We start from the raw sequence: 22,187 nt of genomic DNA, 5'->3' as shown, positions 1-22,187 counted from the left end.
TCCTCTTTGACAATCTCCATCTCTCAAATTTAGGAGTCTTATGCAAATTTCTAAATTGAATATCCAGCATCTCTTCTTGGTCTGGAATATGGTAGCGCTAGACCTCTCTCAGTATTTTAGTGTTTGCCTAGTTTTTGGTGTCATCTTCATGGAGTAACACATAACAATAGAGGCAGTGGACTTGAGGAGTTAACCAAACTCCTAAACTTGTCCCATTTTGCAAAAGGAAAGCAGCGTGGAGTGACTGGAAAACATCACAGAGCGTCTCGGCGTGACCTTCTAATGTTACAGAATTGAATGTCTGACCTAATGGTACATGTTTAAAAAGTTCTTTGTCACTTGAAAGGCATGAGTGGGGTTCTCTGAGCACCTGTTCTAGAAATACAGTAGCAAACACAATTTTAATCCTCAATAGACTGACTGTCAGCACAAAAGTGGTTTGCACAGAGCCTGGATATACAATATAGGAACAATCTTCTGCAGCACAAAGAGCAGATTCCCAGGGATGTGCTGTAATGCCTCAGGGTTCACATTTAAGAATATAAAGTGAATAAAATATCTAAAGCGATAGCAAGCAAAATTCTGGCCTCATCTTAATCAGTGGAAACTCTGCCATTGAGCAGAGCCCCCCACGTAGCAAGGGGTAGGGAGCAGCGGGAATTGCCCCCCATCTGACAGCACCCAGTGAGCACCAGGGCTTTTTTTTTTTAAGTACTGGGAGCTGGAGTGGGCAGGGGCAGCCCTGGGGCTTCTGTTACCTACCTGGGCTATACTATTTCTCACGGTACCCATCACCTGTCTCCTGATCCTCTTTCTGCTATCCTTTCTCTACCTCGCCCACAGATGAAGCATAGACAAAGAAGCACGCGTATCAACAAGAAAGGGAACAGTCTGTCTTCCCACAGTAACAGCTACTGTAGCATCAGAAAGGGTAGAAAGCAAAGGGGCTAGAATTGCTGGGTTTTCTCGGCTGTCCTAACACTGATCTTCACCTTCGAGGGAGAGGAGCTGGTCCGGGTGGTGGAGCTCAGTGAGTACCTGGCTGAAACGGAGGGGCACTAGCTGAGAGCGGGGGTCCCTGGGGTTTATTTGAGCACCCATTCTTCTAGTGGCCTTTCTGTTTCCAGTAGCGACAGACATCATTAGGAATGTCAAAGGGACCGGGTAGCCATGGGGGAGCGGGCAGGGATCAGGGAGGGCTGGGCTGGGGGCTGGCCCCCCATGGTCCCCTCCCCCAGCCCCCCCGCCTTGCCCCTAGTACTTACCAGCTGCAGCCACCAGGGCCTGCCTGAATCATCAAAGCTCTCTGAAGATTCAGAGATCTTTGAATCGATTCAGACCTTTAAATTGGTCCCCTGATTTCATTCGGGTTCAGAGATTTGGCCACCGAATTGGGCCAAATCTCCTCCGAGCCGAATCACCACCCGAAGCTTTGCACAGCCCTACTGCCCGTACTGCCAAAAGGAAGTACTAAAGCATGGCACTATAGCAATGTCACAGTACAGCGACATGTAGACATGCCCAAAATGTGCCGTTTTCCTCTTCCTACTTCCTTCACAAGGGGGAAAAAAATGTAAAAAAGTTATGGAAGCGTGGCTGAACTATATAAACTATCTATCCTTTTTAAGCTTATAAATGAGTTGCTACGAACATTTGTTATTATCTGATACCCAGTTGTATCAATTCTAAATCTTCTCATGTCTATTGCATACGCTGACTGCCAAAATAACCACTATCACATTCAGCACTGAAACTGAGACTTTTATTTTAGGCTAAACATAGTCTAGGCCAAGTAAAAATGGAAATGAAGTTTGCATTTGAGTTCTGTAAAAAACAGAAAGAATAGATAGCAAAAGTTCCATATCACCAGGATTTGTGGTGGGTTTTTCTTTTTGTTTTTGTTTAAATCTAAGTCCCCAAGTCTTGAAAGCACATTCCTTCCTCTGCCCAGTATTTGTTCTTGGCTAGAACATACTGCATTTATGGAAGTATATTTTTGAGTACTTGGAAATAAGACAATACAGAAATATCTAGAGTGTTTGTAACTGCCATTTGTTTGGGTGAGATCGCATAAACACTACATATTTTGCAGTCTTTCTTCTGTAGATGCTTTTCCCTTTAAATTAAGTTAGGATACGTTTTAGGCTGTTCCAAAAATGTGTCCAATGCTTCAAAAGGGATTTAGAAGCAAGTATAAAATTACACAGTTTAACAAATCAGTGAGGCAGACTTGGTATTTATTCTGAAACTAAGCTCCCTTCAAGTCTCTGGCATGGAAGGAAAAAAAACCCAGAAGTGGTTATTCAGTTGGAATCAAGCAACTCTGTAACCAAATTCTGTCTTTAAAAACAGAGTAAGCACTCTGTTTGTAATAAGGGACTAAGCATCCCACTTATTCGACTATCTGGCTATTTAAGCATGGAGCTACTACTGGTAGCTCCCTTGTGCTCCTACTCTTTTGTAAGAACTAATAGAGCTGGAATATTTGTTTAACTTGTATTTGTCTTTCACAGGTCCCTGGGGGAGATAGGGAGCTTGCTGGGGGAATCCAGAGAACAATAATGGCAATCCTCCAAGGCAACATGCTTTATTAAGATTTACCAGAAATCTACTGTTTACACTATGAAAGCTAACTAGCAAACCCTACTACTTGCAGTACGCTGCCTAGGGTGGAGTGTGCGACTCCCCATCCCCACCCTTTTTTTTTCAATTACTCATTCAGCGCGAGTCCCTGTTTAGCTCCAAGCCCTATTGGCCTTCCTGGTTCTGAACCTCAAGACTTGCCTACTTGTAATTATGTGTTTACACTACTGCATTTATGTGCACAAAATTGAGCATTTGGAGAATATCATACAGGGTAAATTTGTTTGACCCTAAAGTTCAGACTTGCAACTCAAGCACAGGGTGTGAAGTTCTTGTGGGATTGGCAGGCTAAAGATTTGAAAATGGTTGTGTTTCTGCTTTTGACAGCCTAAAGCATGCTTTAGGCTGTGTGTAGATGAAATGAGAGAAGTATGTGCACAACACTTTAAAGTGGGCTAAATGCTGTTGCACCGCTTTAATGGTGTCAGTGTTTGCATGCCTCAGTGGTGTATTGCACATTCATTCCAGTCACTATAGGAAATTCAGAGGTATAATGCACCTTAAATGACTTGGGGCGCAGCAAGCCTAAAACTCCTTCGAGGAGTTTTAGGTTTGCTGCCTCTACAGTGATGGAGCAAACTGTGCAGCTCCACAGCTTTGTAGAAAGCCCTGCAGGCAGCCTGGCAGCAGCCTGGGAAAGCAGGCTCCACCCAAGAAAAGCCGCGAGCCTGATCTTCTTTTCACCCCCTGGAGTTTTCCTGCCTATCTGAGCTGCGCAGGGGCCCAGTGCTTCCTTCCACGGCTGCGGTGCCCCCAGGACCGCTCGAGCCAGGTGCCTGCAGGCGGGGCCCACCTGGGGGGCACTGCCGGGGAGAAAAGCACGCCCCCCCCCTGCAGCCCAGGGACCATTCTGCCCACTGGCAGCTCGTCCTCCCCTCCCCATTGGAGAGGCAGGTAAGTCAGCAGGGTGTGCACACAACATGGTGGGTTAATCAGCCCTAAATTGAAGCGGTGTTTTTTTTAAACCCACCACTTTAATTTAGAGCCCCGTTTTGTCTACACACACCCTTAGATCCCAATATTTTTTGTTGCTGCTGGGAAAAATACTATTTTTAACACTTCATTAAGTTTGAAAATAACTTTCATGTTTTTCTTTTAAAACAAAAAAAAATGGTTCTAGTTAAGTGTTATCTACATCAGATGCTTAATGCACAGTAGACTAATTCTACTGTGCATTAGCACACCACAGCAAAAAACTGTGCTAATGTGCAGTAGAATTAGTCTACTATGCATTAAGCATTGCAAAAAAGATTGTGCACTGTTTCTACTGTGCATTAGCACTAGCTACTGCGTCTTTATGTAGTACCTCATATTAGAAGTACTAAACTTAATGCACAGTCACAACCACACATTAATGCACGTGTACACTTGCAACCCCTCCCCCCCCCCCATAAAATTTTATTTTAAAAAGAACAGTAACAATTTGAAAGGGATTTTGGCCAGAAAGATCTCTACTGAATAACTAACCAGGGCTAGTCATTTCCCATCTGAGGACCAAAGTGGAAACTTGGGGATTTTTTTTAAACATAATATTGTTGCCCTGAAGTTGCTAGTTTAGTAATGGAAGGAAGTTCAGGCCTTGTCTTCAGTGAGCTGCATCTGGAGAAGTTATAAAATCGATATCCAAAATCCCAGTGGAAACTAAAGAGAACAGTTCATAAAATAACTGTTTGAGGAAATTGGTAGTTAGGGTAGTGAAAACTAGAACTATTCTTGTCCGAAATTATCCAAGTGGAGGCAACATAATAAAACATTTGACAGTACATAATAAAGCACAATAGCAGAAAAGGAGACATAACTTTTTATTGCCACTCAATTCAGTCTTGAGTGTCAGATGCGATTTCCCCCCCGCCTTTTTTTTTTCCTTACTGGTTTTGCACTTAGGTTGCAAAATTCAGACAATCTAGGAGGCAGTTGAGACTTCTAGGAGCACAAAAATTCATCCCCCCTATCTTGAAGAATGCCAAACTGAGCAAGGCTATGCTGTGGTTTTGAAAGGCTTTGATCTTGCCCTACCCTCTTTTGCTTCCTGCAAACATTTTTCCATTAAAATAAAATCTAGCAGCTGGCATTGGGATGGAATAAGATGTCTTGGGTTGGAATTTTTGTATTCCTCCCATGGCTATAGGAGTACATTAGTTTTGGCACATTTATTAAATTTGGCATTTCTTCCAGTAAGGAAGAAATTTTACTGCTTTGTTTGTCATCAGGGTGTGGAGTTGTTTTATTTTTTCTGTAGCTAGACTAGGTCAACAGATGATTTTAACATTCTTGACTATACAGCACTGATTTTTTTTTTGGTTCTTTTTTTCTTCTCCCCACTATCCCTTCTTTCTGCAGTCGCCTTGTGATAATATATTCTTCTCTTTAGTTATTTTTGTGGAGGTTACATCTACGTGATGCATGAATTTCTCCTAAAGTACACTTGCTATCTCACTCTAGTTTGACTTACGTTATGATAAATGTTCCTGAAGGCTGGACCAGTGGTTGTTTTTGTTCTTGCGTGGAAGTCGTGGTAAGGTTTCTCTTGATCATTGATGAATGACCAGATGTTATAACCTGTTATAACTTTTTGAGGACTTGGAAGTTATGGGCCAAAGTAACTAGCTATCCACTTGCCTTATGACAGGATAGGCATACCTTGATGGATAAATACCGCCATTTGTAATCAGTTATAGTTCCAAAAAATATGAGAAATTCAGACCCTATGGAAGTAAATGGGGAATTTGACTTTTCACTTTGAGGTCGTATCGTCTTCCTTTATACCCATGTATTGACTGGTGGTATGAAATCCCACTGTGACTGCCAAGTGCCTACAGAATATTTTCATCTCTCTAAAGATGCCTGAGGAGGAGACTTACACAGGGGGTTTTATAACTTTTAATTGGCTGTTCAGGGTTTAACATTCTGTACTTTCCTATACCTCCGCAAGATCAACAGTAAATGGTTAATAGTCTTTCCATTGTATTACTATTCAGCTTGCAAATGCTGACCAAGTAAGAAGCAAATCCAGTGCAGCTGAACACTGGTCTTTAAAACTAATGGCAAACAGCCAACTGGCTGCCTGCTAGCTCTTCACACTATAATAGGAAAAAGGCCTCCAATGGGAAACTCCCTTTCCTTTAAGCTCCATGCCAGAAACAAGCAAACTGTACAGACTACATCCTCCTTCCAGTGTTAATTTAGGGTGGAACAAGCCTGTCTTAGGACCACTGTCTTTTTATGATTCCAATTAAGTGGCCAACTGGCAACAAATGGATTCCTCTCGTTAGAGGAACCATAAGGGTTCTTAATTACGCTTTCTGAAATTCTGCCCCCCCGTAATGAAAAATCAAGTTGGTAAAAGTCATCCCTCTAAGGTAATTGGTAGCACAACAATGTTAATTGCTATCAATTTTAAAGCTGTAGGCTAAGCTGTCATGCGATTGCCTATTGGTTTACAGGTCCTTCCCTCCTGTTAGAGGAGGGGAAAATAAAGGATGGCTTGACAGCGTCTACAGCTTGAAGTAATTTCCTCGTAACAGTTTAAAGGGAAAAACCCAAACTTATTAACATAGCGCCCAAGTGCTGGCTATTCAATCCTTCAGATTTATAAGGTGTAGATTTTGGTCATATGCTAGACTTGCCTCTGATGTGTTGTTCATTTATAATGGCCAGTAGCCAACTAGCTGTTGGTGGCCGCTTTCTCAATAGCTCAGAAATAGGCAGCAAATTTGTCACACAACTCTTGTTAGCATTTTATACCTGCTGTGGCCATATTCTAGCTTATGGCACTTGGAACTTACAGTCAAATAAGAAGACAGACCAGCAGCTTCCCACACAAGATCAGGTGAACAATACAGATTGAATAGTGGTTTCACCTAAATCAGTTTTCCCATTAGCAAGTACTCCCTTTTTTGATTTTAAAGCTTTTCTTGACTCGAAGTAATTGATTCCTACAGATGTAAACTTCTTGGCATGCCACTTCTACCAAAGTGGGAATATGCAACCATGTTTTCTGGGAGATTTTTGCTCCTTCTAGTCTTAACAAGGCAGCAGGTCATGAGAGAAGTACGGGAACCCAAAATATTGGCTTCCCGATGGCTAATATTACAGTTCTGATACAACACCTACTGAAGGCATTGGGAGCTGAATGTAGCCATAGATGGGCAGCTGCTTTCTACACTACCAACATTTCTAAGTAGCATTTGAGGGTAGCCTTGCATGGAGCATGTTATAATCGATATAGCAAGGGTAAATGTGGCAAGACCCACATAGAAAGGAATGACTTGGCTCAGAGAAATGCAGGATGGGAAAAAGCTTTTGGCTGGTATTGTAGTTGTCAGGATTCAGGAACTGCTGAAAAGCCAAAAGCTGGCCTCAATAATAAGTGGTAGTATGAATAAAATTCCCTCCTACTAAATCTTTGTATGCTGCCCCCACACATAGATGCTTACAAACTCATTATTTTCCTTCTATTTAGAATGGAAAACAGACTAATTATTACAGCATGAATACTGAGCCTTTTGTAGCAGTAAATAGTACATTCTCAGTTGTGTCCAGAGGTGAAACCCCAGTTCTGTTTCCTTTTAACTACTGATCTATCATCTAGTCGAGAACATACTTCGCTTTCTCTAATCGCTCTTGTAAAGTTAAAGATCAAGGCAGAGTTCTCAGTTTGAGAGGGTGAATTGTCATGATGTTAAATGTTATACTTTGCGGATATTACTCTTGGACAAAGAACTTTTTGAAGGGAAAAAAATCTCTCTGACGCCAAAACACATATGGCTCAGGCTTTTTCTTTCAGTAGGGAAGGGATTTCAGAAGGAAATCTTTGCTTCTGATTTAAAGGATTTTTAATTTTTAGATAAGCTTCTATGATTACCCTAATCTATTAGTGTTTGGGAATCTTGAATATGTTCCTGTTTCTTCTTTTTTCCCTTACCTACATTACTGGATGATTCAAAAATTCAGGGAAGGGCAGAAGAATGTGCCAAGTGGAACGGATAGTAGCCTAGAATGCAGAGCCAGGTTTTAAATCCCAGCTTGACTATTGCCTTCCTAAATGACCTTGGACAAGTTGTTTCTTCCTTCTGTACTTTAGATACTCCCTCTATAACATGGAACGGCACTTTATAAAGCACTTGGCGCTCTACACCTGTGAATGTCTATTGATTATTTAGTCATTGTAACATAGCATGTTCTGCTCCTGAATGCCACCAATATGCATGAGTTGAGAGAAAATACTAATCTGATGGTACCTAATACTATTAAGGGGAGTGGAATATTAAGAGGTGGTCAAGAGAAGGTGGAAATCAAGCTTTAGACGTGTCTTCACAACTCATTCAAACATCGGCATGAAACTGAAAAGAAACCTGAGCAGCTCTGATGTTCTGAAACCTCAAAGATTATCTGGAAGACAGCCAATCTAGGTCTGATTTTTCCATCAGAACAAGTTCATCCATTTAGCTCTAAAATTTAAGCAAAGATCCTTTTGGAGTGTCAAAGTAGAGCATACATTTGAACAATAGATCAAGGGTAAACGTGGCAAGACCCACAAAGAGAGGAATGACTCGGCTCAGAGAAATGCAGGATGGGAAAAAGTAGGGGAGCATCTTGTTGGACAGCAGATGCAGGCAAAGAGCTAATGCTTCTGCATATTAAGCACTGATCATTACCTTGATAATACCCTTGTACTCCTTTTCACTCACTATACAGGCTATACAGTACATGGAACTGATTCCAAAGAAGATGCAGCCGATAGCAGGCACAGAAGGAGCATATTACCGTCGTAGACAGTTGATGAGACAGCTTCCTATTTATGACCAGGATCCTTCTCATTGTCGTGGCCTTGCTGAAAATGAGATCAAGCTGATGGAAGACTTTGTAAAGAAATATAAAAACGATGCTCTGGGAGTCGGCGAAGTTGCACTTCCTGGCCAAGGTGGCAGTGCCAAAGAGGAAGGGAAGCATCAAGACAAAAATGCGGGTACAAGTAAGCCATCTGTTTCAACCAATGGAGCCCTCAGTGGTCCACCAGCAGAAGCAGAATATGTAAGTAGACTTCTGTGAAGCTGTACTAGAGGCTATGTGCTGTAAGTGTTCCCATTGCCTAAATTTGTGATTTTTTTTCCAGCCAATGTGCCATGGCACCCTGAGGTGCCACAAGATCCTTTTAAGGGTGCCACAGGATTCCATGCAATATTACCACTGTCAGGTGTGCAAATCCCTACAAATGATTCACAAGATAAACCTAGAGATTTTAAATGGGAATATGTAGTGTCAAAGAATTGCGGTCAGTCTGAGTTCTTTGCAAAACACCTAATTGCTCTATTGCTTTTCCATAATCAAAAAATAAGTGAAAGCTAAGAGCTGGCATTTTTCCAAGGAGTGTCTTAAGTCTAATGAGAGGCACCATGAGTCTTAGCAAGGCTGAGAACCACTGGCCTAAGCAATGTTCAAGAACATCCAGTGTTGTCCAAACTTTGGCCACCACTGACTGCTCCTTAATCTTATCTTTAAATCAAAAGATGATTACCTTAATGTGCACACAATAACCTTAATATCATTGATTGAGGTTCCCAGAAACTTCAAAGAAAGTTCCCTGGTGACTTTGAAAATTAGGCACAAATTACCTTGGGTTGGGCATGAGAAAACAAGGTACCCCAAACCAGTGACTGTATGTTACTACATCCAGGAGTATCTGAATAAGTCAACTGTTTCCAAGCCAAGTGAAAGTAAGTGTTGTAATTACCCTAGGCAATATTTTAACGGTGACATTACAAAGGTGGGGCTCTACATTTGAATTTTCCCAAGCAATTGTAGATATATCAAGGGCTTATCATTCAATAAATATGGAATGCATTGTCTAGAAGTTCAAAACTACAGATGCTTTATTAATTTCTTGTGTTTAGAGGACATAAATCTAACTGACCACAGCCTTTTAAAAGGGGTCTTTAGTGGTCAATGTGATCATTCCAAGAAATGCCTATCATCAAATATACTTGCTGAACTGGAAACATTTCATCCTGGCACTTGCCAGGATAACTTGCAATGCTTGATCTATCTTTTCTTCTTTATTTTTAATACAGAAAGACTGATGTAAGTGAATTTTTTTAAGGCAGCGTTTTCCTGAAATAATTATACTGGGTTGGGATGTCAAGTGCAGCCACTCTTCATTCCATATTGGGTAATGAGGACTCTTTTCCCCACTTGTATGTGCCGAGCCTTCAGAGTGTAGGGGAACAGGAGGGGTTTTTTTGAATATTGTAACAGAACCTCAAGCTGGGCAGAGAGTTGCAAACTGAAAAAAAAATTACCATCTGAAAAAGGAAGGTTTCCATTAAAATCATTTATAGCAGCCATCATGGCAAAGCGAGTTTATTTAGATTGCCAGTTTATCCTTCCAAGTAAATACATAACTGTGGTGTTATTCTTCTTAGAATTTAAGGCTTTATTTTTCTTCAGGCACCAGCTGAAACTGAAATTGCTTCACAAACAGTTACCAAAGATACGTTTATGCTAACATATCACACTGCTGAACTTGGAGGCTGCCCTGCAAATTCCACAGCAGCTTTTGCTGTGACAAAGACATCTTCATGTTTCCCCGCACCCACTTGAAAAAAAATCTTTCCTGCAGCAGTTAAGACAGCTGAGGGATGAGAGGATAAGAGTGCAAGAAATAAAGTCTGATTTCCTTGGCCTTGTGTACTGATTTACAATTATGCAGGCTGCACAAAGATAGAATGGTAGCATTTTGCACGCCCTTTGTATAAGTGCCAAGGAAGGAAAATCCAGCCAGATATAGGTCAGAGCTGACTTGGTCGATGCTAAGATTTCTGCCACTGCGATTGCTTTCAGGTCAGTTATGCCAGCACTGATGTGACTATGACTGTTACTACTGACTCTCCACTGCTGCGTAGTGCACTGAACTTGAGTTTTCTGGTTCTTTAATTTCATCCTTTGCTGAAACATATAATAGATTGTTCCCTGCTACTACATCCATTCATATGTCCCTTCATACCCATGTTACTGGATATGTTCTCTATTCCTTATGTCTTCAAAAGGGGCATGGGATGTAGGGAATAAGGGCCTAACTTGGCACCCTGTTTCAAGGGGCATGTGTTTACAGCAGGGGCCTTATACCTGTGTAAACTAGTGAAGAATTGGGTCCCAAAACAGGCATTGCTGGTAGGATGGAAGGCAGGCCTCTGGCTTTACAAGGTTCCCAAATTGCTTTAAATGGTCCAGGACAAATTTTTGTCTTGGTGCCAGGCTCTTCAACCCCATTCAGTCATGCACAATTCCCTGGTCACTCTTAAACACTAAGAAAAAGATGGGGGCTTTGTACTGGGCTGCAGTTCAAACCCTGTCCTGTTTGTCCTGGCAAACAGATGTATGTTGGTATCTTATTCCTTGAAGAGGCAGGCCAAGAGTACTGCAAAGGGTATTTTGACCCAGCACTTACCTTGCAAATGTTGTTAGCTTAACAAAAACTAGAGACATGAAAAAAATTTAAACCTGGCAGTAAAAGAAGGCTTAGCATGCATGAATTTAAGGGGAATCTAATACAGGTGGAGAAAAGAGTTACCAAGAGGTGTAATAACAAAGATGTACTACAACTAGGAGCAGTCTGAGTTGTTAAGTAGATCACTTTAGATCCAAAGATCACTACAGTAGGAAGCACTGACATCTTTCTTTCTCTTACAAACATCTGGATGCACTAACCTGAATACCACACATCATTGTGTTAAGAATTAGGCAACTTCATTTCTCCCATGCTTCACTTCCTTGAAGAGATTCCAGCCCTATCCCCATCAGCTTTATCTGGCTTCAGGGAGGGAGAGTTTTCATGTGAATTTGAAATATTAGGGCAGTAGTAGCAGTAGCCCAAAGGTGTCCTAACCTTGAAGGGGAGGGTAACGAAGTTGAAAAAAGGCTCCCATCCTTGATGGTATGATTGCTTAGTTTAAGGAAAGAGGTCTACCTGGGGACTCTAACAGAGGCAGAAAGGTAGAGCAATGACTTTTTTGGAAATTGGGTTCTGCACATTTTAAAAGGAATTTTGGAAAACCCATCGCTCAACGAGTAGAGATTCTTGGTCTAATGAACCTAAAGTTTAAAATGAAAAATGCAGAAGCAGAGTTTCAGCCTTGTTCAGTCTGATCTCCGGTTCAGAGACATGGACTCTCAAATCAAGAGACATGATGTAGAAAAGATTCCAGGCCCTGGAACCAAAGCCATGAAGAGGCGTTCATTTCTAAAAGTGGCAATTTTCAACCATTAGAAATGATCCTGGGAGAGGGAGCAATACAAGTGCTCACAGCCTGCAACTGCCCCCTCTCCCCTTCTCCACATCTTCCTCAGACTGGGGTGATTTTAGTCTGATGACAGCATAGGGTCTAGCAATAAGGCAAAGACCCACTTCACTCACTCCTCACACTGGGGAGCCCAATGAGGGATGGGCAGGGAAACAGCAGCGGCTTCTCCTCTGCTCAGCTCCTAGGCTCTAGGAACCGAGTGGACTGAGACATGCGATAAATCCTCCATCCATTCCACACCAGGCACTCTGGGGTGCTTCTCTCCTGTCCTCTCAGTCTATGAGAGGGGCAGGACAAAGTGACCCCTGTGCCTTAGAAATCATAAAAAGTTTGGGTTGGAAGGGACTGCAGGAGGTCATCTAGTCCAACCCCCTGCTCAAAGCAGGACCAGCCCCAACTAGATCATCCCAGCGAAGGCTTTGTCTAGCCAGGTTTTGAAAACCCCCAAGGATGGAGCTTCCACCACCTCTCTGAGTAACCTGTTCCAGTGTTTTACTACTCTCCTAGTGAGAAAATTATCCCTAATATCTAGCCTAAACTTCCCTTGCTGCAACTTCAGATCATTGCTCCTTGTTCTGTTTTCTGCCACCGCTGAGAACAGTCCAGCTCCATCCTTGTTTGAACCACCTTTCAGGTAGTTGAAGATTGCTTTTATGTCTCCTCTCAGTCTCCTCTTCTTCAGAATAAATAAGCCTAGTTTCCTTAGTCTCATCTCAGAAGTCATGTGCCCCAACACTCTCACCATTGTTGTCACCCTCTGCTGGACTCTTTCCCATAGGTGACACATGGGGGGGGGGTATGTGCCCCTCCAAGATGGGCTGCTGGTGGTGGCTGCGTGAGGTCCCCACTCACCATCCCCACCCCCTTGCCGCTGACACCACCGGCGGTAGCTGCAGGTGGTCCCTGCTCACCATCACCATGGGCAGAGGCTTTGGGTGGTCCCTGCTCACCACTCACTGCCATGGTGCCGCACCAGTTGCGGGAAGCACCAGTCTTTCCTGCTCTCTCCTTCTCTAGATTGATTTATCCCAATCTTGCAAGGCATAGGGAACATTTCCCCACTGTTCAATTCCTCTTGGTCCCAGAAGGATTCAAACATTGGGAAAACTCTCTCCCAGGATAGACTTCTACGTGTCTGGAAATGAGTTAATTATTCTCCCAGCACAGCCTTTTTTATTATTATTATTCTGGAAAAAAACTGTATGAATACCTGAACACTCATGCTCTCTTTTGGGACCTGTGATTCTCCCAGTAGAAACATAATGCCTGTATATGGCCCAAATGTTACATAAAAGACATATGAGAGCCATGTTTGTGTTGCCCCAGTGAAGTAAGGTTAAACATGCTAATTGCATATTTAAGTGCTTGTGCTGATGGAACAAAACGTTTTGGCCAATGTAAATCTCCCTAAGAAAGGGACCTGATCTCAAACAATCGGTCACACATTTGTGCCATGGAAAAAAATTCCATAACTATAACAGGTCTCTTATTAGCCAAACTGGTTCTCTGCCAGGCACAAAACGGAGTCTAACTGACCCACCCAGTGTCAGAAAACCTTCCAGTATTGCAGCCAGAGTCTTGGAATCAAGCAAACCAAAGAGCCATCAATCAAAATTAACTACTGCTCTGAAGTTTGAGGCCAGCGGCCTCATGCATATTCAATGGAAGCACATTAAAAACATCTTCAACTGTAGAAACTTCAGTTACAAAAAAGATGTAAGAATTACTACTACTTATTGGAAATCCCTTCCTTCAAATGAAAAAAGGATAGGGGCTCTTTGTTAGCATTCGCATATACCAGGTGGCAGCTAGCAAAGTCCTTTGCTCATACCCAGAGAAATGGAGATAAGTGCGATATTAAAAGTCCCACTAAAATGTTAAAAATGGTGAGGTTTGCCACCAGGAATAATAAGTGGGAATATAAATAGCACAATGTCTCTGATGCCTAGCAAAGACTGTGAATAATTGCCGTATGAAGGAACAGGGAAATAAGAGTTCAGTATTCTTATTGACAAGAAATGTGAGTTTTAACTCAGAGTTTCTTGTATTAATGATCTTTTTTAACACTCAGATCTCTCAAGTGGTAGGGTTATTTATTCTGGAAGAGAAAATACTTGAAGGAAGGATTTGATAACAGTCTTCAAATACCTGAAGGGCAGGCTGTCCTATGGAGATAGGTTTTTCTCTATGGTCATAGGAGACGGGACTAGGAGCAATGGCCTCAGGCTGCAGCAGAGGAAAGTTTAGGTGGGAGATTAGGAGGAACTTTCTAACTATGAGAGTGCTAAGCCTTGCAACAGGCTACCTAGAGAAGTGCTGGAATCTCCATCCCTGGACGTTTTCAGAAGCAGTTTGGATAGACACGTGTGGAATGATTTAGTCGGGGACAATCCTACGCTGAGCAAGAGACTGGAGTAGATGATATTTGGAGCTGTAATAAGATGCAGTAATCACTCTACTACTACTATACACTATCTCCAACTAGTGCTTGCGCATCCCTTAGAAACATTTTGGAACTATTCTGGATGATGGGGTTATGCAAATTCAGCCCTGGAGCCTTCTAATTCCCTCTTTCCATTCCTCCATGGGAGGCTAGGCCAGGCCAGGCCTACCTGTTAAGATGCATGGATGTGCATTTCTTCCTTTCTGTGTCTTCTTGCGGTCAAAAGAGGGGCTGGAAGCATAGCAAAACATCTGAGCCCTAATGCACCACAGCTGTGTTTCTAATCGTGCATATACAGAACTCCTTTAGGAAGGCTCAGAACTGGGGAACAGGGAAATGGCTAATCTGTTATTGTTTAAACTCTATGGAGGAAAACTATGGGATTTTTTTCCCCCCCTTGCATGGTTTTTCCTCTACATGTTGACCTGAATTCAAAACACAAATGAAATTGCTGTTTGTTTACAATGTGCATGGAAAAGACTGAATTACCTTCCTAGTTTCTCGGCCATTGAGAATACCTGCAATTCAAAACTTGTTGAAATTGTTAGCAAGAGGATTAATTTGGCAGAGTAATTTTCAATTGCAACCCATGAGACGCACAAGTTGCTTAAACAGTACATCTTGTTTTGATAAAACTTTAACGAGAGTTCTTCAAAGACTACTGGTAAAAGTCTAGCCTTGCAGCCAGCTTTTCTGGAAGAGACTCCAGCTACTACTCAGACACTTATTTTGATGACTTAGAAACAAAAACGCTGACAAAGTGCAGACTCAGCAGTGATGAGGCCGATTCCAACTATCCAAAACTGTAAAACGGGAGCATAAAAGGCAACCTGGAAGCCACTAAGTCTGTTTATCAACTTAAGAGAAAGAGGTGTTTAAATATATTTCAGAACATCTGCAGGATTTTGCATTATGGGCTAAAGTAAGGGATAAACCCAACTGGTTCTTTTTGTAGTGTAAGCTCTCAGTTGTTGGATACCTGGAGTCTGATTCTTTTTTCTTTAACCCAGGTATAAATTAAGGATAACATTAAAAGCTGTGGAACTACTCAGTCTTAAACCAATGGGCATTAAAGAAACGATGGAGTGATGTCCATTTCACCCTGATAATAGCATGAGAACTCTAGGTGGCCAACAGGCTTCAAGGAGATTACAATTATACCTACTTTCATTAGCTACAATAGTACCATGATATATTAGCTACAATGGTACATGATCCAGGTCTGGTCTACATTATAGTTTAGCCAGGACAAGTTAGGTGCTGCTGGCAAAAATAAGAGTGTCCTCAAACTTCCAACTCCCCATAGTATCAAACACCCTTTCCACTAGCACAACACCAGAAGGTTTCTGCCAGCAGTTGGCTAAAAACATGTGTAGGTGCACATGTACTTTCTGCTGGATGTCATATCCTCACTAACAGCTAGGGTCTCCCGTGGTGCTGTACATCCTGCTGGCATAGATGCTGTAATGAAGCCACCAGAAGACCCACAGATATACATGCACTCTCTATGCATGCATTGCAGCTCCAAAGTCTTGAGCTTCCCTGTGGTGGCTTCTGTCTGCCAGCAGAAGGCTTCTGAGGTTTACAAGCCCCTGAACTTCTTTTAGACTGGCCTAAGTGTGAAGAACTGCTCATTAAACATAGCGTCTCTTGCTCCTTGCTTACTTCCTCTTTCAGACAGAATGCAAAGATTGACTGTTGCTCTTTTGTTCAGTTCTTCCATCAGATTTCTCAGATGTGGCAAAAATAACCTAAATCAGACAGCTAATGCAATGCTAGAACTAAATGTTTTACATGAGAATGTGTTATTTACCCTACTGCTACATTATCTGTGACAAAAACTGTTAAACTTTCTAACAACTCTCCTCTAAACTATTTACTCGACTATCCACTGCTCTAAGCTGAATAAGAATGGAGAATTCATGAGAAGCCATATATATGGATTTTGTCTAAAACATGTTAACTATCTTCAGTCATTAATGTTCCTTGTTCTGACAACAGTTTTGATAGACACATGATGACCAAAAAGTGTCCCGATTCAGTGGAGGTCATATCTTGGATTATGAATTAGCTGAATATTTCCCTCCCCTCTTCCCAAAAACATTTAATTTATTCTCTGTTCTAGTGCTGTGAAATCTGCAAACAGGTGATGCCTACAAATTGCCCTGTGGTGTATGCTGACAGAGCAGGCTACAGCCACCAATGGCACCCAGCATGTTTCATGTGCTGCAAGTGCTCAGACCCTCTGGTTGACCTGATCTACTTCTGGAAAAATGGTGCAGTGTGGTGCGGACGTCATTACTGTGAGAGCATAAGGCCACGTTGTGCAGCCTGTGATGAGGTAAGGCCTGGAATGGTTAAGGATATAAGTCCATTCTGCTATTTTCTGCCCTTTGCTAGGCACAGATAGAGCATCGTAGTTTACTACTTATCTGTAAACATCTTCCTCCAACTCCACGTACCAGGGAACCCTTGGTTCACATAGGCATCCTGCTCTTCTCTGGAGTTTCCTGATTGAGACTATGGAGCCTTGCCCACCATCTGCCTGCCAAATGGTGTGAATTCCAACTTGTTTTCTGCTTTCCATTGGTTCTGGAAATACATAGCACAAGCAAGTTGGCTATTGAGTTAGCAGTGTAAGGCTGAATAAGTCTAGTGTTCAGGTTCAGTGGTGGAGAGGTGATGAGAGCTGACTATAGTTTCATAGTTTCTAGGGTCGGAAGGGACCTGAGCAGATCATCTAGTCCGACCCCCCGCCATGGCAGGAAATAATACTGGGGTCAAATGACCCGAGCAAGACGTTCATCCAACCTCCTCTTAAAAACCCCCAGAGTAGGAGCCAGGACCACCTCTATAGTTTTTAGGGTCAGAAGGGACTATTCGATTTCATGCCAACAAAGGCCTGATTTTTCTAGGGTCTGTCATATTGGGCCTAAATTGCTTCACAAAGGGATGGATTCAGGTTCTGATCCAAAGAGTTTGTTTTAAATATGAAATAGTTCATGCCCAAGAGCCCACTCCACAGTCATATAACTGTTCAGAAGCTCTGCCAAAAACATAGCAAACTGATTATTGAAAATATATTGTTTTAAAATGCCTTAGGCACTTCAGTGTACTCAGGGCTATGTAGTCCCCCATACTGATGGTTGACTTCATAATTGTAGTCTCCTATATCTCCTGAAAAGAGGCTAAGGATTAAAAGTCTTCAGAGAAAAGCTCTGATTTGAGATTGCCTGTTTTCTGTGCTCCACCTGGATGATGAAGCCATTCAGATCTGCATTAAAGAATGAGTTTTGTAGTAGAAGAGCTATATAACTAAAGCAGATAGGTGTGGTATTGTTGCCTGTAGTAATCAGGGACCTAGGCTTACAAAAGGACGTAGGTGCCCACATGGACTATTTTGATCCACTGAGTCCACTTGGCTGTTGCCTCATCCTAGGAGGTTGTAAACTCCTTCCATGCCTCAGTTCCAGCATCCAACATCTCAAGTTCTGCTTCTGGCCAAGACCACAAGCATTAGGGCTGTGTGATGCTTCAGTTGCTGATTCAATTTGGCAAGGATTCAACTCAATTTGCCAGCCAAATTTCAGAGTCAAATCAGGAGACCCTTTAATTTCTCCAAATCAAATCAAAACGCTCCAAATCCATTTGGAGAGATTCAACGATCGGACATAGACACGGTTTTAAGTATTTTTTCTACGTACCAGGTGGCTCATAAATGCTGAGATGCTGGGGCAGATGGAGACTCCCACAGGAGCATGAGGGGGTCCCCAGTGCACTCGGCAGTGGCCCTGGAAGTGGACAAGAAGCACATCCAGTCCACTTCCGGATCTGCTGGGGAGTGCGCCGAGGACCCCCGCCCCCCCACCTGCCCCACTCCCCAGCTCAGTGACTAGTGCCTCCTGGGTCCGGGGGGGGCACCCATGGTCCTTCTGTGGCCAATCGCAGAGCCAGGGCACACTGAGCAGCAGACCCAGAAGTGGATCGAAAGTACTTCCGGTCCACTTTCAGGTCCACTGCTGAGCATGCAGGCCGCCATCCCACCCCCCGTGGGACACTCCATCTGCCCCACCATCTCAGCATTCACGAGCCATGCCTGAGATATATAGAAAAAACATTTAAAGACATGTCTATGGCAGAATTGCTGATTCTCCAAATCAGCATCGGATCTTCGGATTCAGATTCGGCTGAATTGAATCAGGACAGGGATCTGAATCAACTAATCGAATCGCTGTCTCCAATTCATACCGAATCTGAATCCAAATCAAATACGGTCCGTTTCACACAACCCTAATGAGCATCTAATATTCTTAATAGACGCTGGTTAATGTCGTGGCATAGTATGGCTTCTTGGCTTTGTCGGCAAATAGTCCGAATTCTTTTCTTGCTGCTCTTTGTTCACATAATGAAAGGGTTGCAATGCTCATCCATCCTGCCTGAAACAGAAACAAACAGTTATCTGTTTGCATTGCAGATAATATTCTCTGAGGACTACCAGCAAGAGAATGGGCTGACCTGGCACAAGAAACACTTTACCTGCCTGGAGTGTGAGACGCTGCTGGCTGGCAAATCTTTCAGCCTGGATAAAGGAAAGATTCTCTGTACAACTTGCAGCAAAAGCAAGCATCCCTAAACACCAAGTAATGGAAAAAACAAAGGCTGTTCTCCTAGATTCAAACAAGAATTAAGTTCAGAATAGACCCCTGCCTGTTCACTAGCAGGCAACTAGAAACCCCCTTAAATTGAACAGGTTGGAAGGGAAAAAAATGACTCTTTTGGGGGGAAACAAAAAGCAAATTCATATGCAGGGGAGGGAGGGAAGAAGGGGAAAGAGATCTTTGGACTCTTACTAGGAAGGAATAGAACCTAAACCACTGACATAAGCAGTTTCTGTAGCTTATCCACATTGGGTTAAACCTCATAGTAAGACCAGGTGAGCTATTTGAACCCAAGAAGTCCTCACCCAGACTTCCAACTGAAAGATCTTGCTGCATTCTTTTCTGAAGCAATCTCTCCCAAAATTAACATTTTGGCTTACAAAGCTGGTCAATTTGGTGTACTGGTCTTCCTCAGTGACTAGGTGGCAAGACGATTGTTTCAGTTATCCTCTAAGAGCCTTGCATGTCTAAACTAATGGCAGAGTTGTACAACACCGACTAATCTAACTATCTGTTTGAAATTTGGCTCAATACAAATGTTCCTGGCAATTCTGAATATATAGCAGCACACCCATAGGCTCATATGATCTTGACTTTGTATCGACCTGCAAAGCCTTTTACAGCTGGTGGATCTGTAGAAGAGGCACTGTTTCCTCTGATCAGTAGCACACTGGTCTCAAAGGGAGGAAAGGCAATTAAAATGTGAATCTCAAACACCAGATTTTTGACCTGGAAACACATGTTCTCAGAAGAAGAGTCTGCCATACTGTGCCATAAGTGCTGTGATGCCAGTTTTTCCCATAGTGCTTTAATATTTCCGGAAGAAAATAGAAAAAAAGAACCCCTTTCATTTGTGGTTCTCAGGCTATGGCTATCTATTCACCAAATACTGGATTGAAAGTGTCAGCTGCATCTGCATCAGATGGGCACTGAATGGCCCCCAAATTTTTACAACACCATCCTGTGCTGGATTACAACCAGCAATTTGTCATGTTACCACTTCCTCACATTCATCTGACTCTTTCAATAGACGGAGAATAGCCAAATCGCTGACATGTGTATGTCTATATTTGCTTAGTTTCTACATACCTAAATTACTTTCTAAAAAGAAGTGGAATATAGTTTGCAAAAATATTTCAGAATTAGATATGTAGTAAGTTAACACTTGCTCACTAACCGTTCTTTGAAATGTGTAAGATGCTTGTATCTCTCCTTTGGAGAGATTAGGTGCACTCTGAATATGGGCATAACTGTAGTCATAGTGCTACATATAAAAATGAATCCAATTTTAATTGCTAATTAACTTACAACTTTGAAAGTTAGATGCACACACCCAGCTCTCAACTTCGCACTTCTTCAGCTGCATATTTGAACACATATGCTGTTTGCAAGTCAAAACCCATATGTATAGTACATTACTTTGACTTTGAACTCAGCTTCACTTCTGACATGGAAAAGATCTGTCAATTTGAGTGAATCAGTAGAAGCCAACATCTCTGGGTTTTTGAATGGATTTATCTAAACATGAGTCTGTTTGGAGATGTACATTAAAATTCAAAGGAAAATCTCTTATGGATGATGATAACTTATCTAACATGATTTTAATTGGTATTCCTGGACATCATAGGACATTGAAATAAATAAATTAAATCCTACCTCCAGGACTAAAACAACAGCATCAACAATTCTGAGGTTGTGATAAGTCTTGGGAGTGATGAAAATGTATTGTGTGTTTGGTAGCTACACAATGCATATTCCTGGGATTGCCCGTGGCCATTTTGTCAATATGACTCATCTCTGATTTTATCATGGATATTTTGACTATTTGGGGGTATCAGTTACTTCTGTGAACTCAGTAGAACGCTATAAATCAACAGATGTGTCAACTCCCAGATTATGCTAAGAATTATTAAGCCCTGTTTGAATAGCTTTGGATACAAGTAGTCAATGTGCTTTGAATGTTAGCAAGTGTGAATGAAAAATAAAACCTGTGGCTGAGTTCTACTGCACTTTTATTGACTGACTTATTATAGTATCATGAATTATTGATGCTGAACTGACGTGGACTTTATAAACCCTTTTTTTTAATTAAAAAAATGTAATGTCATACCTTATTCGATTAAGAAGGGCAAAAAAAAAACCCAGAAAAAAAAAAACAACCTTACACAATGTAAGAAAGGGGTAATGTGGCCTGAATCCTGTGGGGAAACATTATTTTGATAAAGTAAATAGAAGTTCATGATAAGAAAGCATTTTCAATTTGTGTGCAAAACTTGTTGCATTATAGCCCAATTGCCTCTCAAGAGATGTGAGTGTGTTGCGCATGTAAACAATACGTATCTAGGTAATGCATAAATTAAGGCAGTGAACCTGAAATGCCACTAAATTAATAAGCACTATATATAACACATCTCTGAGTTCTTTTTCCCACCCTGGGGAGTCTCATTTTGCTCAGCGATGGCTGCTTATTTTATTTTTGCATGATATTCTCCTTGAAGTAAATGCAAAGACCAGATCCAAAAAGGCATTTATTTAAGATGTAAAGTAGATACTTAAGTGCAAAATTGCTATCTTGAACCCTTCTATCTAACTGCTGCTTGGCTCCAGCGGTGCCTGAAACCCTCGGGTGCCTGAGGTTTGACAGAAAGATTTACCGGGTACCCAAAGTCGTTCTTCTGTGCTGAAAGCTAAGAGGCACCTTAGTCTTCATAGGACAGAGTAACACAGCAACTAGAGACCCCAGTTAATCCAAGTGGTGAACGAAAGATCCTCGGTCTACCTCCTCTCGGAGAACGGCCAACTACAGTTGCTCTGCAATTCCTCTAGTCGCAGAAAAGAGTTAAGGGTTTATGAGGCCAGTGAGGGAGAGAGCTGGAAGGTGGGATGTGTAGGTTTGAACCCCAGACAAGAGTCTTCCATATACTGCATGAATATTTTAGCAACAGTATCCTATGACAAAAGGGCACCACCTCTACCTTCCACGAAAGAAAAGAGTAATCCCTGCCCTCCTCTACAGTGCATGCGTATTTGTTTCTCCTGAAAGAACAGGCTTAAGAGCTTCCTTCCAGGAGCAGCTTGCATGTTGTCAATTGTGGGGGAGGAGGCACCACGTGGTAACTTCTGTCTCACCCTGCCATTCAATGT

The 22,187-nt window shown here is 42.1% G+C and overlaps 1 protein-coding gene across 1 annotated transcript in view; it reads left to right on the top strand.

Moving 5' to 3' along the window:
- The window catches only part of LMCD1 (LIM and cysteine rich domains 1), a 64,742-nt gene extending 43,197 nt beyond the window's left edge, over positions 1-21,545 (top strand). The window contains exons 4-6 of the mRNA XM_090021998.1: positions 8,341-8,676; positions 16,511-16,726; positions 18,860-21,545. Coding sequence (XP_089878124.1) covers positions 8,341-8,676; positions 16,511-16,726; positions 18,860-19,018 — 711 coding nt within the window. The 3' untranslated portion in view covers positions 19,019-21,545. The remainder of the gene's footprint in view (positions 1-8,340; positions 8,677-16,510; positions 16,727-18,859) is intronic.
- Positions 21,546-22,187: the final 642 nt, after the last annotated feature.

This window comes from Crocodylus siamensis, chromosome 11 (genome assembly GCF_052110815.1).
Source record: "Crocodylus siamensis isolate JL-2025a chromosome 11, ASM5211081v1, whole genome shotgun sequence".
NCBI classification, from domain to species: Eukaryota; Metazoa; Chordata; order Crocodylia; family Crocodylidae; genus Crocodylus; species Crocodylus siamensis.
This window is presented reverse-complemented; position numbering and strand designations above follow the sequence as displayed.